The sequence below is a fragment of the Mustela nivalis genome (genome assembly GCF_964662115.1).
Source record: "Mustela nivalis genome assembly, chromosome: 7".
Taxonomy (NCBI): Eukaryota; Metazoa; Chordata; class Mammalia; order Carnivora; family Mustelidae; genus Mustela; species Mustela nivalis.
Genome location: NC_139026.1, coordinates 68,968,240 through 68,982,062, shown reverse-complemented (window position 1 = coordinate 68,982,062; position 13,823 = coordinate 68,968,240). Strand labels below are relative to the sequence as shown.

General features: G+C 37.0%; 1 protein-coding gene across 3 annotated transcripts in view; it reads left to right on the top strand.

The window, feature by feature from the left end:
* The window catches only part of LOC309868561 (small ribosomal subunit protein mS35-like), a 44,642-nt gene extending 31,442 nt beyond the window's left edge, over positions 1 to 13,200 (top strand). For all 3 annotated transcript variants that reach the window (XM_082738559.1, XM_082738557.1, XM_082738558.1), the window contains one exon: positions 12,917 to 13,200. In XM_082738559.1, coding sequence (XP_082594685.1) covers positions 12,917 to 13,049 — 133 coding nt within the window. In that variant the 3' untranslated portion in view covers positions 13,050 to 13,200. The remainder of the gene's footprint in view (positions 1 to 12,916) is intronic.
* The last annotated feature ends 623 nt before the right edge of the window (positions 13,201 to 13,823 follow it).

Here is a 13,823-nt window from a genome sequence, read left to right as displayed (position 1 = left end):
CCACCAGCAGTTTTCTCCCTATCTTTATCAATACTTGTTATTTCTTGTCTTTTTGAGAATAACCATTGTAACCGGTGTGAAGTGTTCTTTCATTGTCTTTCATTGTCCTTTTGATTTGCATTTCACTGGTGACTGATGTGGAACATCTTTTCATGTGTCTTTCAGGCCATCTGTATGTCTTTGGAAAAGTGGGTATTTAGATCTTCTCATTCTCAAATTGTTTTTCTGCTTGAGTTGTTATGAGTTCTTCATATATTTTGGATATTAATTCAACAGATGAATTTGAGCCTTTTATTCTTTGCGTAACTCCTATCTCACATAAATAGGAAGTTATACTGTCTCATCTATATTGGTTCATAGGGCCCTTGACCACAGACAGTTGTGCCATGTATGACTGGAAACAGTTGACTGTTTCCCATGTGTGTTTTTGTTATTCCATGTATGTTTTGTCTTTCTGACTGATCATAAGGTCCTCATTAGCATATATCCAACCTTACTGTATTTTGTTCTTTATAGTATCTAGGTCAGTGCTATATAAGAACACTGAATGTTTAATAATAGTTGTCCATTCTTTTAGATTTCCATAGACCTTTTTTTTTTTTTTAAAGATTTTATTTATTTATTTGACAGGCAGAGATCACAAGTAGGCATAGAGGCAGGCAGAGAGAGAGAGGAAGAAGCAGGCTCCCTGCGGAGCAGAGAACCCAATGCAGGGCTTGATCCCAGGACCCTGGGATCATGACCTGAGCCGAAGGCAGAGGCTTTAACCCACTGAGCCATCCAGGTGCCGATTTCCATAGCCTTTTGAAGTAGAAGTCTTCAAAAGTAAGGTGACAAAGTATCAAACTCCCTTTTTAGTAAAAACGTAGCATACTTGTTAGATCTTAGCAATGATTAGCTTACTGTTCCAGCTTAATGATCTATTGATAAAATTGTTAATAATCAGCAATCATAATTGTGCCCAGTTTATAAAAAATATCTTTGCAACAGTTTGAGATACTTAATTTTCATGGATGTATGATTTATGTGTAGATTAGGTTTGCTTTTCATTTGATTATGTTTTCTCAAATATTTACAAAGTATTCTTAATTCCTTATTGTTTTGGAAGTTTTCCACAAACATTTGCTTCTATGAGTTTATTTCCTGATGCTAATTTATATTTGACTATGGTAGTATCCTCTGTATTATAGAAAAATAATGGCTGCTGTAACAGGGTACATCTTTTCAATGTGAAATGTATTTATGCATAAACTTCTGAGTAATCTAATCATGCATAAACTAATATTACAGTGTTTATTAAAGAAAAAAATAACTAAATACATTAATTGGATTCCCATGATGAGTCTGAGCATTTGTAGTAGAGCAGTAACAATAAAGAGTGCTTACTTGCTACCTTTTCCTTGATTCCAGGCAAATAGCACATCTGGCCTTTATTTAATTTATTTTTATTTTTATTATTGTTATTGTTATTTTTAGAGAGGGAGCAGAGAGGAGAGAAAGAATCTTTTTTTTTTTCTTTTTCTTTTTTATAAACATATAATGTATTTTTATCCCCAGGGGTACAGGTCTGTGAATCGCCATGTTTACACACTTCACAACACTCACCATAGCACATACCCTCCCCAATGTGCATAACCCCACCCCCCTTTCGGAAACCCCCTCCCCCCAGCAACCTTCAGTTTGTTTTGTGAGATTGAGTCACTTATGGTTTGCCTCCCTCCCAATCCCATCTTGTTTCATTCATTCTAGGAAAGAAAGAATCTTAAGCAGGCTCCAAATCTAGCACCCAGCCAGATGTGGGGCTTGGTATCACAGTCCTGAGATCATGACCTGAGCCAAAATCAAGAGTTCGACACTTAACTGACTGAGCCACCTAGGCTCCCCTTGGCTTTCGTTTTAAAAGAAATTTTTAGTCTTGCTCCAGGAGTCACCTGTGTCTCTTTCTTTTTTACCTTTGCTTTCCAAATGATCACCCTAGTTAAAAATAAAAAGGAAACCAAAAAGGGGATGAGGAGTGAGAGAGGAGCTCCATTTTTTTTTTTTTTTTAAGATTTTATTTATTTATTTGACATAGAGATAGTGAGAGATGAGCATGATGAGCAGGGGAGAGAGGGAGAAGCAGTTTCCCGCTGAGCAGGGAGCCGCATGCCGGTCTCCATACGAGGATCCTGGGATCATGACTTGAGCCGAAGGCAGACGCTTATCTGATTGAGCTGCCCAGGTGCTCTGAGGAGCTCCATTTTTAAAAAGTGCTTTAAAATGGTGTCTTTTTTCTGAACACAATAGTGTTTAGTGTGTCCATCCATTTTAAATTAGTACTGACGTTGAAGATCAGGAATCAGATTTATCTGTTACAACCTCTTCATGATATAAATTGAGAAATCAAGATTTAGAGAGATACATAGTTTTTCTCAAGTTTACAGAGTTTGTTGGCTGAGGGACTCGAGACTTGAACTGCAGCTTCAAAGTTCATATTCTTCCCATGGTATCATATTTAGTGTTATTCAACTTTGACTTCCATTAAAACAGACTATTAAATAAGAGATGAAATCAAATCTGCACTTTAGCTGCTAGCTTACTATGTTCTCAAACTGAACAATTGACAGTTGAAAATTTATTTCCAGGGCACCTGGGTGGCTCAGTTGGTTAAGCTTCTGGCTTCAGCTCAGGTCATGATCCCAGTGTCCTGGGATGGAAAGCCCTCTATTAGGCGCCCTGCTCAGGGGCGAGCCTACTTTTCCCTCTCCCTTGGCCTCTCCCCCTGCTTGTGCTCTTTCTCTCAAATAAATAAAATCTTTTTAAAAAAAGAAAAAGGAAAGAAAATTTATCCCCCTAACCTGTTTTCAGGTAGTGGTTGCATTAGACTCACCTGGGAAGCTTTTTTTAAATGACGGATCCATGAACTCTACATAATTAACATCTCTAGTGGTGAAACTCAGGAAGGTTTCATTTTAAAGTCTCCACAGAGGAGTCTGATATAAGTTCTGATTGTGAATAATTTCCCCAATCTTTGAGTCTTCTTAATAAAGAAACTACACAGAAGGCTGGTATATCTCTTTTAAGATGGTTTTTGTATATGTGTCTAGTATCAGTTAGTTGAGTGACCGCCTTCAGCTCAGGTCATGATCCTGGAGTCCCAGGATTGAGTCCCGCATTGGGCTCCCAGCTCCACAGGGAGTCCGCTTCTTCCTCTGACCATCTACCCTCTCATGCTCTCTCTTACTTGCTCTCTCTCTCTCAAATAAATAAATAAGATCATTAAAAAAAAAAAAAAAAAGAAGAAGGGCAAAAAAATTTGTCCATGATACAGACTTTTTTGACTTGATGTGTTAGGCAATAGGCAGCTGTTCTGTATTCTTGGATGATGGCACAATTAAGGTGACACTTCTCTTTGCTGTCAGGGAAAACATCATATTACATCCTTTAAAAATATTTTCTCTTCCTGTTGCCTACTGCTACCACTCTGAGTCTTCATCATCTTTTAACTGTAATAGCCTTATTGATTTTCCCATCCCGTCTATCTTCTGGATTTCTGTTAAAGTAATTGTTTCTAAAAAGCAAATCTATTGTGTCATATTGCTTTATAAAGTCCTTCAGTGAGTGGTTCCCTATTACCCAGGATAAAATCTAACCTACATAGCCTGTCTGTTCACAACAGTTTGCCACCTCATTACCAGTTCTCAGGAATTATAAGCTATGTATTCTGTATCTCAGCCGTAATGAACATAATGTGTTCTTTTATAACTTTACATATGCTGTTCTTTCTGCTTATGATCCCTTTTTCAAATTGATCAGCCTTGCCGATTCATATGAATCTTTTAATACACTTCAGATGTAGCCCGTTCTAGAAGTTATCAGTGTATCCTTTCCTCCTCCTCCTGTTAGCATTCTTTTTATTGCTTCTATGGTAATTGTCTGACTGACCCTGTTAGACTGTGAGATTACTGAGGAGAAGGACGTATCTTTCATTTATTGTTGCATTCCCAACCCCGAGTACAATGTCTGACAAAATAGCATTCAGTAAATTTTTAAAAAACCAATCTGAATTAAATCGAGTTCCTTGACATACTCAGTTAAACATTTGGCCATGGTAACTGAAAGAATTGGCAGTAGTCTTTCTTTTTGTAAAAAATCCACTATGGATATTTACCTCTTCTTATTTTTTATGATTTTCAAATAACTTGAATTTTCTTCTAATGCTTAAACTGTTTTTTCCTCATGTAGCACAATGCCTTACTTATAATCATGAGAAGTGGAATATTACTGTGATTCATGTTCTAGGCAAAGGGAGCTGTAATTAAGATGGTAAAAGGTGACAACTTTGTGTGTTCAGTGGAACAGCTATTTCTTTGCCTTCTGTTACATCAGAATACACTGACCAATGCATGGAATGCAGTGTTTTTCTTTGTATTGAATTTATGCTTACAAGAGGACAAAAAGGTGATAGATGCAATTAAATTATTCTTTTGTTCTTTATATTCTTTTTTACAGTGTATCTGTGTTCCTTGGAATATGTTGTTCTGCCACTAAAAAGCAGTATGATTTGGCAAATTATTTAATGGGTCTGGGCTTCAGTTTTTGGTCTATAAAGCAGATAGTAATAGTACTACCTCATAGGGTTGTTGTGGAAGTTAAGTGAATTATTGTATGTATGGTGCTGACATACGTAGTAAGTATTCTAAAGTAAGTATTCTAATAGCTATATTCATCCCATGCTGCTTTCCTCACCTTGGCCTCCATTCAGTTCCGTGATTATACTGAGGTCTTTGCTATCTCCAGGTCTTTCTGGATGCTCTTTTCTCTGCTGGGGTTGCAGTCTTCCATTTGATTGGCTCCTACTCAACTCCAGGTTTCCTACTAGACTGGCAATTGCAGGACAGCACAGTGTGTGCCTGGCAGGGTAGTTGTGCAATAAAGATTTATTGAGCAAATGAATAATTGAGGCTTTGTAGAAAGGAGAACAGATCGTGTAGAATGAAAGGTTGCTTCCTCTAGGGTTGTAGTCAGAGCAGGTTCTCTCGTTGTAGGCAGGGAAGAAAAAAGAGAGCCCAGATATGTGTATATGTATTATATACACACTCATACAAATTAAATGCTAAAATTATAAATGTTTAGTGGTTGAAGTATTAAAATAGGAGTCTATAGGTTAATCAAACTCTGCCTAAATGGTGATCAATTTAAGGTTAGTGATATTTTTAATTGCCACCCAGTAATTTGAAGATGATATTATTTATACTTTAAAATTAATATATTGCAGCTACACTTCAAAAGAAGAAACTCTTGGGGCGCCTGGGTGGCTCAGTTGGTTAAGCATCTCCCTTCAGCTCAGGTCATGATCCCGGAGTCCTGGGATCAAGCCCTGCATTGGGTTCCCTGCTCAGCCAGGAGTCTGCTTCTCTCCCTGCCCCTTAACCCACTCATGCTCTCTATCTCTTTTGCTCTTTCTCTTGCTGTCTTTCAAATAAATAAACAAAATCTTAGGGGGTGCGGTGGAGAGAGACTGGTTGATGAGTACGTGAGAGTTTATATAGTGCTATCTCTTTTGTATGTGTTTGAAATTTTCTGTAATAGACTCCTTTAAATCACAAAAACAAAATGTATTTAGCCTCATAGAAAATTATTAACTTAGAGGTGCCTGGGTGGTTCAGTCAATGGAGTGTTGGACTCTTGATTTTTGGCTCAGGTCATGATTTCAGGGTCATAGGATCAAGCCCCCAGTTGGGCTCCGTGCACAGCACTAGGTTGGCTTGTCCCTCTTCCTCTGCTCCTCCCCCTGCTAGCATGTGCCCTTTCTCTCTAAAAAAAGAAAGAAAGAATTAGGAAAAAAAGAAAAGAAAAGAATTAGCTTATAAATTGGATTTTGGGGGCGCCTGGGTGGCTCAGTGGGTTAAAACCTCTGCCTTCGGCTTAGGTCATGATCTCAGGGTCCTGGGATCAAGCCCTGCAACAGGCTCCTTGCTCGGCGGGGACCTGCTTCTCTCTCTGCCTGCCTCTGCCTACCTGTGATCTCTGTCTGTCAAATAAATAAATAAAATCTTTTTTAAAAAATTGGATTTTGTTCCACTACATTATTATTGTATTTGAATAATGAGGATTTTTTTTTTCTGTTTTTTATTTCATCAGCAGATGCCTAATACGAACAAGCATAGGTACCCTTTTTCTAAAATACTTGGATATGAAAACATTCATTTTTAGCCAGGGTACCTAGAGACATCCTGCTTCTCCCCGTACTGCCTAGCACATGGTGGGTTCTCAGGAAATGTTTTGTGAAAGATTATGCAGGAGCAGTCACAGACCGAAAGGGAGTTTTGTCTGTTGAGCTCTTTCATTGCAATTTATTTGTTGAAGAAACCTTGGGCTCTTGTTTGCTGTGGGCTTTCCCATCATTTGAATTCTGCTGATTGTATCACCATACTATAATTTTTTAAGTTGATAGTTGTATCTAGAGCTTCATCAGATTCTATTTTGACTTTTTAAAAACTACTGTGTAATTAGTATTGTGCTCTTCCATCAGGAAGTCTATGGTATCAGATTATTTTTGTGAAATTTAACACTATTAGTTCTTTAAGTTTGAAGTTATAGAAAAATTATGTTTTAGATGGTGAAAATTATAGGCTTTTAAATAAACTTATTTGGGGCGCCTGGGTGGCTCAGTGGGTTAAAGCCTCTGCCTTCGGCTCAGGTCATGATCCCAGAGTCCTGGGATCGAGCCCCGCATTGGGCTCTCTGCTCAGCGGGGAGCCTGCTTCCTCCTCTCTCTCTGTCTGCCTCTCTGCCTGCTTGTGATCTGTCAAATAAATAAATAAAATCTTTTAAAAAATAATAAATAAATAAATAAACTTATTTAAGAAAATTGATCCAGACTAAATTTCCCAAAATTTGTTATTGCAAACTTAAAAAATAAGTTTTGATTTTTATTTGTATAAGACATTATCTTATTCCATTTAGGTTGCTATAACACAGTACCACAGACTGGTCTGTTTATAAACAAAAGAAATTTGTTTCTTGTTTTTTTGAAGTTTGAGATATCTAAGATCAAATCATTGGCAGGTTGGGTGTCTAGTGAGGGCTCATTTCCTGTTTCATAAACACCTATCGTTTGCTGTCTCCTCACATGGCAGAAGGGGCAAGGGTTTTCTCTGGAAGCTCTTTCACAAGGGTGTTAATCTCATTCATGAGGGCTCCACCTCATGACCTATGCATCTCCCAAAGACCCCACCTCCAATGCCACCATTTGGGAATTCCATTCCTACAAGAATTTAGGGTGGGCATTGGGGGGGCGGAGACCCAAGCATTCAGTCTATAAGAAATATGTTAAGATTTGTTGGAACTTGTTAAGTAGAATCATTGGGAATCTTGGAGTTATATCATAAAATATAAAAAGATTTCAGAATCTCATAGTTATAATCCCATAGTACAGATCTGATATATATAGCAATGTAGTTTTGTGTTGGTCTGTTTTGGCATTCATTAATTCTGACTTCTGCTCTATCTAGACTGTTATTAATCCCATCCAGCTCTTCCTTAGGCATAGCCTTCAAGGCTTTTGATTGGGAACTTGGTTAATCAACTTCTATATCTGCTGTAGAGTCATTTGTACTTTTCAGAAGTTTTGAGCTTAGCTTGGTAACCTCTAACCTTGAAACAGAATCTGGTAGATGTTTTAAAAGGGTGATTGGGGTAGGGGGTGCCTGGGTGGCTCAGAGGGTTAAGCCTCTGCCTTAAGCTCAGGTCATGATCTCAGGGTCCTGTGATCAAGTCCCACATCAGGCTGTCTGCTTGGTAGGGAGTCTGTTTCCCCTTCTCTCTCTCTGCCTGCCTCTCTGCCTACTTGTGATCTCTGTCAAATAAATAAATTTAAAAAAAAAAAAAAGGGTGATTGGCTGTGCATTTAAAACACACTTCTTCCTTCTAGTACGACTTTGTCTCCTAAACATTCTGAGATTATGGGGGATTTTACTTTGCTTTTTAGAGGTGTGATTATGATTTCCCAGCTTCTCCATAAGTAACCCCAGAACTAAAACCAGTCATGTTTGGGATTCTTCAGTTCCAGTCTGTTTTATAGAGCCCTGTGTAACAGCTCAAATTTCACGTATTCCTCTATACCCAAGAAGAATCCTGCATTTGCCAAGTGCCAGTCTTGTACAGAATTGGAAAATGCCCTCAGGAAAGAAAATGTTTAAGGATTTTCAGAAGGATCCTTCTCACATCCTTGCAGCCTGGAATTCACATTCGTCTAGTCATCACTGATTCTGTAACTCTGATATCTTTTTTTTTTTTAAGATTTTAAAATTTATTTTAGAGAAAGAGTGAGAGTGGGGGAGGGGCAGAAAGAGAGGGATTCCCAAGTAGACTCCCTGCTGAGGAGGAAGCCCTACTGGGGGCTCCATCCCAGGACCCTAAGATCATCACCTGAGTAGAAATCAAGAGTTGGGTGTTTAACTGACTGAGTCACCCAGGTGCCCCAAGGATTTTATATTTATACCTCTTAGAAATGAAAAATATTCTAACGTGACAAGTAGTATGGACAGTATTACTGCCTTTATATCATTGACAAAGATTAAGATGTTTTAGAATAGCTTCCTAATATATCATTTATAGAACAGCATCTCTTTTAGTTAGTTCTGTTCTCTCTTCAATGACAAGCTCTATTTGGTTGTTACTCATCTGTGAAAGCTTATACATTAATGAGTAGTAAAGATTTCCCTCAAAAAGTAAATAAATTGATAATAATTAGCTTTTACTTTTCCTGCTTGAAAAACAGAGACATTCTAAAGATGCTGTAAAGATATTTTCTTTCATTTAACTCAGGACTTCAAAAAAGTAAATTTCTTTTTCTTGACAAGAATGCTATTTTGTGTGCGTGTGTGTCTGTGTTTTCTAATCTACATCTGATTAGACATAAAATGCCTATATCCGAAGCAGACTGCAGGAAAACTGGAGATAACTTAGTAAGAATAGGCAATTAATTGGGAAAATTTAATCAGTGATAGGATTTATCAAGAAGACATGAAGTTACAAGAATCACGAAAAACATTACCTTTATATCAGGGATAAGAAATAAAGTTTCTTTAACTATTTTATCTAAACATTATAAAAATAATGATACAATTTTGTGAGTGGGAATAATTGCAGAACATTCGAACAATTTGGTTTGTGTTTATATTTACACTGAAAGTTTCTATTTATTGTTTGATGGGGGTAGTGATGCCCTTGACATAGAAACACATTTTGTAGGTAGGCTAACAAGGATTTGAATCCCACTCTCTTTCATTCATCTTCATAAGCTATGTTTTATTCGTAGCAAGCATTTATTTAGTGTTTACTCTTAGCCGGTTGCTCTAAGTGCATGGATATTCCTTACCTATTTTATTTTATTTTTATTCCTTACCTCTTTTAATTCACAGAACAGCCCTTGGAATCACTTCTTCTGTAACACAAGTCTGTCACAGTAGTAAGTGATGAAGCTAGGATGTAAACTGAGTTCCGTAAAACACCAAAGCCCATATTAAATATTGTGTCATACCACCTCCCTGTGCGATCCTGAGCAACCACACACACACACACCCTAACTCTGTAACCCCCAAAGCTTTGGAAATTGCTAGTTTTTTCATAACTTATTTGGTGGCAAAATGAGACTTGAATGGATGAAAAACATTTACAGCCTTTGTTTATCCCATTTAGTGTGACTGCATACATGTTGCTGCAAAAATGGTGATGTATTTGATTTAGGGTGTCCTGTGGTTGATCTTCTCTGGAAATGTTAACAAAATATATGGTGTATGCACTGTATTAATTTTCTAAAATGTAAAAAATTCTGAAATCAGAAACATTCCCAGGTGGCTATGGCCCCTATTTAACTTCCATATTACTTTATTTTCTTTCTGTAGAGATGTTAACATCAAACCCAGTAGGTTTCAATAAGAATTATATGAAATAATTAACATATGTAAGCATTTAAGGTCCGTGGCATATAAGTATTTAATTTATTGGTATTGTTACTATCATTATCTTGGAATTTATATTCAACTGTGCAAAGTTTGGATCCTAAAGTTATTAGAATTGTTGAAAACATGAGTTTTGTTTAGCTTGCAGCTGAAGCCCAACACTGCTTTGTGTCTGTGTAGGATTAGTAGGAAACTATGCCTTCTACACATTGTAGTCACTTTGACTTACCACTGGCTATTTAACACAGTATGATTTTCTCCTGTAAGTGTTTGTTATCCCTTAGTGCAGTATTTCCTAACCTTTTTTGTGTCGCTGCACACAGAGAAAAGTCTTTCCTGAGATCAGTGAAGGAAGAGGGTGCTTGTGCACCGCTGCTCCAGGGTCTCCTGGCCACCTGAGGGCCGAGGGAATCAATAGCATGGCACACTGTAACACTTTGACAAAGCAGCCTAGAATTGTGTACACCAAACATAAGCGGAAGATAAATGAAATGATGAAGATTACAGTCAATTTACTTTTGTTACCTCTTTAAGTATCTATTTCAGAATAGGTGAAAAAATCCACATAAAACTAGGTGAAAGTTATAATTTTTTAAATTGTTCATTTCTTAATTGTCTTCTAGCAGTCAAGAATGAAGTAGATTAGAATTTTTTTTAAAAAGTAAGAGGTAGATTGACTGTTTTACATAGTGCTTTATATAATGTATTTGTTGGAATCTTAAGGATACTCATTTGTAAGTTAGAATTATGAAGAAACTATGACACTGTTTCATCATTTAAAGCACTTCTAAGAGTAGATAGGACCAAAGATACATTTAATTTAGGGCATTTGTTTTTTTTAAGGGTCTGACATTTATTTTTTCCCCAAATATTACAGTAAAACGTAGGTAGGGTAGGATGATTTTGTCAGTTTTCTTTTTAATGTAAAATTCAGAGTTTGGCTGTTGGAAGTTATTTGCAACAGGCTTGTATGCACAGGATACAAGAAGTTGTTTCACATTATTCACCCACCCGCCCCTTTGCCAAGTCTATGGGGTGAATCACAGCCAGATTAAAAAAGGAGTGTAGAGTTAATTCTCAACCAGATAATATGTTTCTAGAATGTTAGTTGAGATGTTTTCCTCAGCTATAAATTCAGGATAGGGAGGTGGGGCAAACAGTATATAGGGAGTTGTGAGTATAGCCCCTTTGGCTAAGGAATTTGAGGGTCAGGGAGACACTCCACATCCTATTGGTTTATCTTGAAGGAAAGGTTATTTAGTTTGAAGGATATAAACAGGATTTCTTTTTCTTGTGGTTCTTTGTGGAGGAGACTCTTTCCTTGCCTTCAGTTAACCCAAATGGGGTTAGCTGAGTCCATGGCATATCCAGGGGCCTATTTGCAGTTGGTGGGGCTCCTCTTTACCTTTTGAGGGATGCATTTCCTGTGCTTTTTCTCTTTTCCTTTTTTGTTTCTTAAGATTTTTTAAAACTTTTATTTATTTGATAGACAGAGATCACAAGTAGGCAGAGAGGCAAACAGAGAGAGAGAGAGGAGGAAGCAGGCTCCCTGCTGAGCAGAGAGCCTAATGCCCCAGGACCCTGGGATCATGACCTGAGCGGAAGGCAGAGGCTTTAACCCACTGAGCCACCCAGGCACCCCTCTTGTGCTTTTTCTTTTTTCATGGACTCGAATAGTGAGGTTGGGGACAGGAGGGAGGCAGAAGTGGAAACCGACTCCTTGGTACTCACTTAATTCTGAACAGACTTGGAGCTCTGTCTGCTCAAGTTGGGGTCTTTTTCAAGAGGAGTTTTCAGAGATAAAATAATTTTGACAGCCTTACAAATCTTTCTTTTAATACTTCAGAAACGTTCTAATTTGCGGGGTTTACCACCTTCAAAAGCTTTAAGAATATTGGATGATTCTATAATAGTATATAGCTCAGAATATGTTATTTTGGAAATAAATATTGTTAATATGTTATATTATGTTAGAATATGTTAGTTTGAAAAGAATGTGGCTGGCATTCAGCACTTCATTGAACCAGGGCTTATTATTTATCAGCTGCGTTCCTTGATTTTTCACAGAATGTTACATCTTCATCTAAATCACGAATCTGAATTATATTACTATAAAACCTAACAGTGTTCCCTAAGATAGCATAGTAGTAACTTTTGTAAGAAAAAACATGTTAGTGGGGAGCCTGGGTGGTTCAGTTGTTAAGCATCTGCCTTCAGCTCAGGTCATGATCCCAGAGTCCTGGGATTGAGCCCTGTATCGGGCTCCCTGCTCCAAGGGAAGCCTGCTTTTCCCTCACCCGCTCCCCCCTGCTTCCCCCTCTCTCACTGTGTCTCTCTCTATCAAATAAATAAATAAAATCTTTAAAAAAAAAAAAAAAGAAAGAAAGAAAGAAAAGAGAAAACAAGTAGTAACAAAAATTGTTTCCCTTAGAGGAATAGAAAATAAAGATAATAACAAAATAAAATTCCAGAATATATGAAGTCATTAGGACTAAAAATCATGTATTACACATGTATTTTATATTTTTATATTATTGTAATGATTGGTATTCCTTGTCATCCCCACAGGCATGTTACAAAGATAAATACAGTCTTTTCTCAACTCTTTATTATTAACCTCAGAAATGTGCAAGTGTTGATGTGTTAAGAGTTTAGGGATTAGAAAGCTGCAAAAAATGAGTTTTCTGTCTCTTTTGGGAAATAGTGTTGCTTTGTGAGTGGCATTTGCAAGCCAGATAAATTCTGTAGAGTTAGTGAGTGGTAATGTAGTAGTCACTTTACAGAGTGTGGGGTCCTGAAACAGTTGGTGCAGGTGGATAGCAGTGCTGTAAGGGAGGGAAATCAAAGTTCACATACAAAGTATCCATAGGGACTCCACATTTTGCAGATTCTCTTTCCCTAAAACAAAAACAAAACTTTGTTTTTGGATCGTATTTCTCAGATTTCAGAACTCATTTTTTTCCTTTCAGAAAACTGAAGAATGGGAGAAAGATAAGACTGAAGCAGACATGGAAGAGTATGTATGGAACAATAGCTCCTCTGAAAAAAATATTCTGGAAACACTTCTCCAAATCAAAGCTGCTGAGAAAAATCTGGATGTAAATAAAGAAGAGCTCCTTGCTACGAAAGAAGTTGAAGAGTACAAAAAGTCTGTTGTTAGTCTTAAGAATGAAGGGGACAATGAAAATACCCTTTCTCAGTACAAAGAATCAGTGAAGAAACTATTAAATCTAATGTGATTTATTTAGAAAAATCTCCTTGATTTAATTTTTATTTTATGATTTTTAAAAATCTCCTTGATTTAAAATCTCCATGATATAATTTTATAATTATCTCACTTTATATAAATTTGAAAATGCTAAAAAAAAAAAGTTTTTACACATTTCAGATTTTTTTTATTAGTTTCAGAGGCTTAGTGATTATTATTAGTTTAGTGATTCATCAGTTGCATATAACATACCCAGTGCTCATTCCATCGGTTTTCCTTTTTAATACCCATCCCCCAGTTACCTCATCACCCCACCCACCTCCCCTTCAGCAACCCTCAGTGTGTTTCCTAGAGTTCAATGTCTCTTACAGTTTGCCTTCCTGTCAATTTTCATCTTATTTTATTTTTCCTTATCTTCTCCTGTGTTCATCTCTTTTATTTCTTAAATTCCACATATGAATGAAATCATATGGTATTTGTCTTTCTCTGACTTACTTATTTTGCTTAGCATAATACTCTAATTCTATCCACATTGTTGAAAATGATAAGATTTAATTCTTTCTGAATAAAAATACTACTGTGTATATATACCTCATCTTTATCCATTCATCTGTCAGTGGACATCTGGACGCTTTCCATATTTTGGCTGTGGTGGACGTTGCTACTCT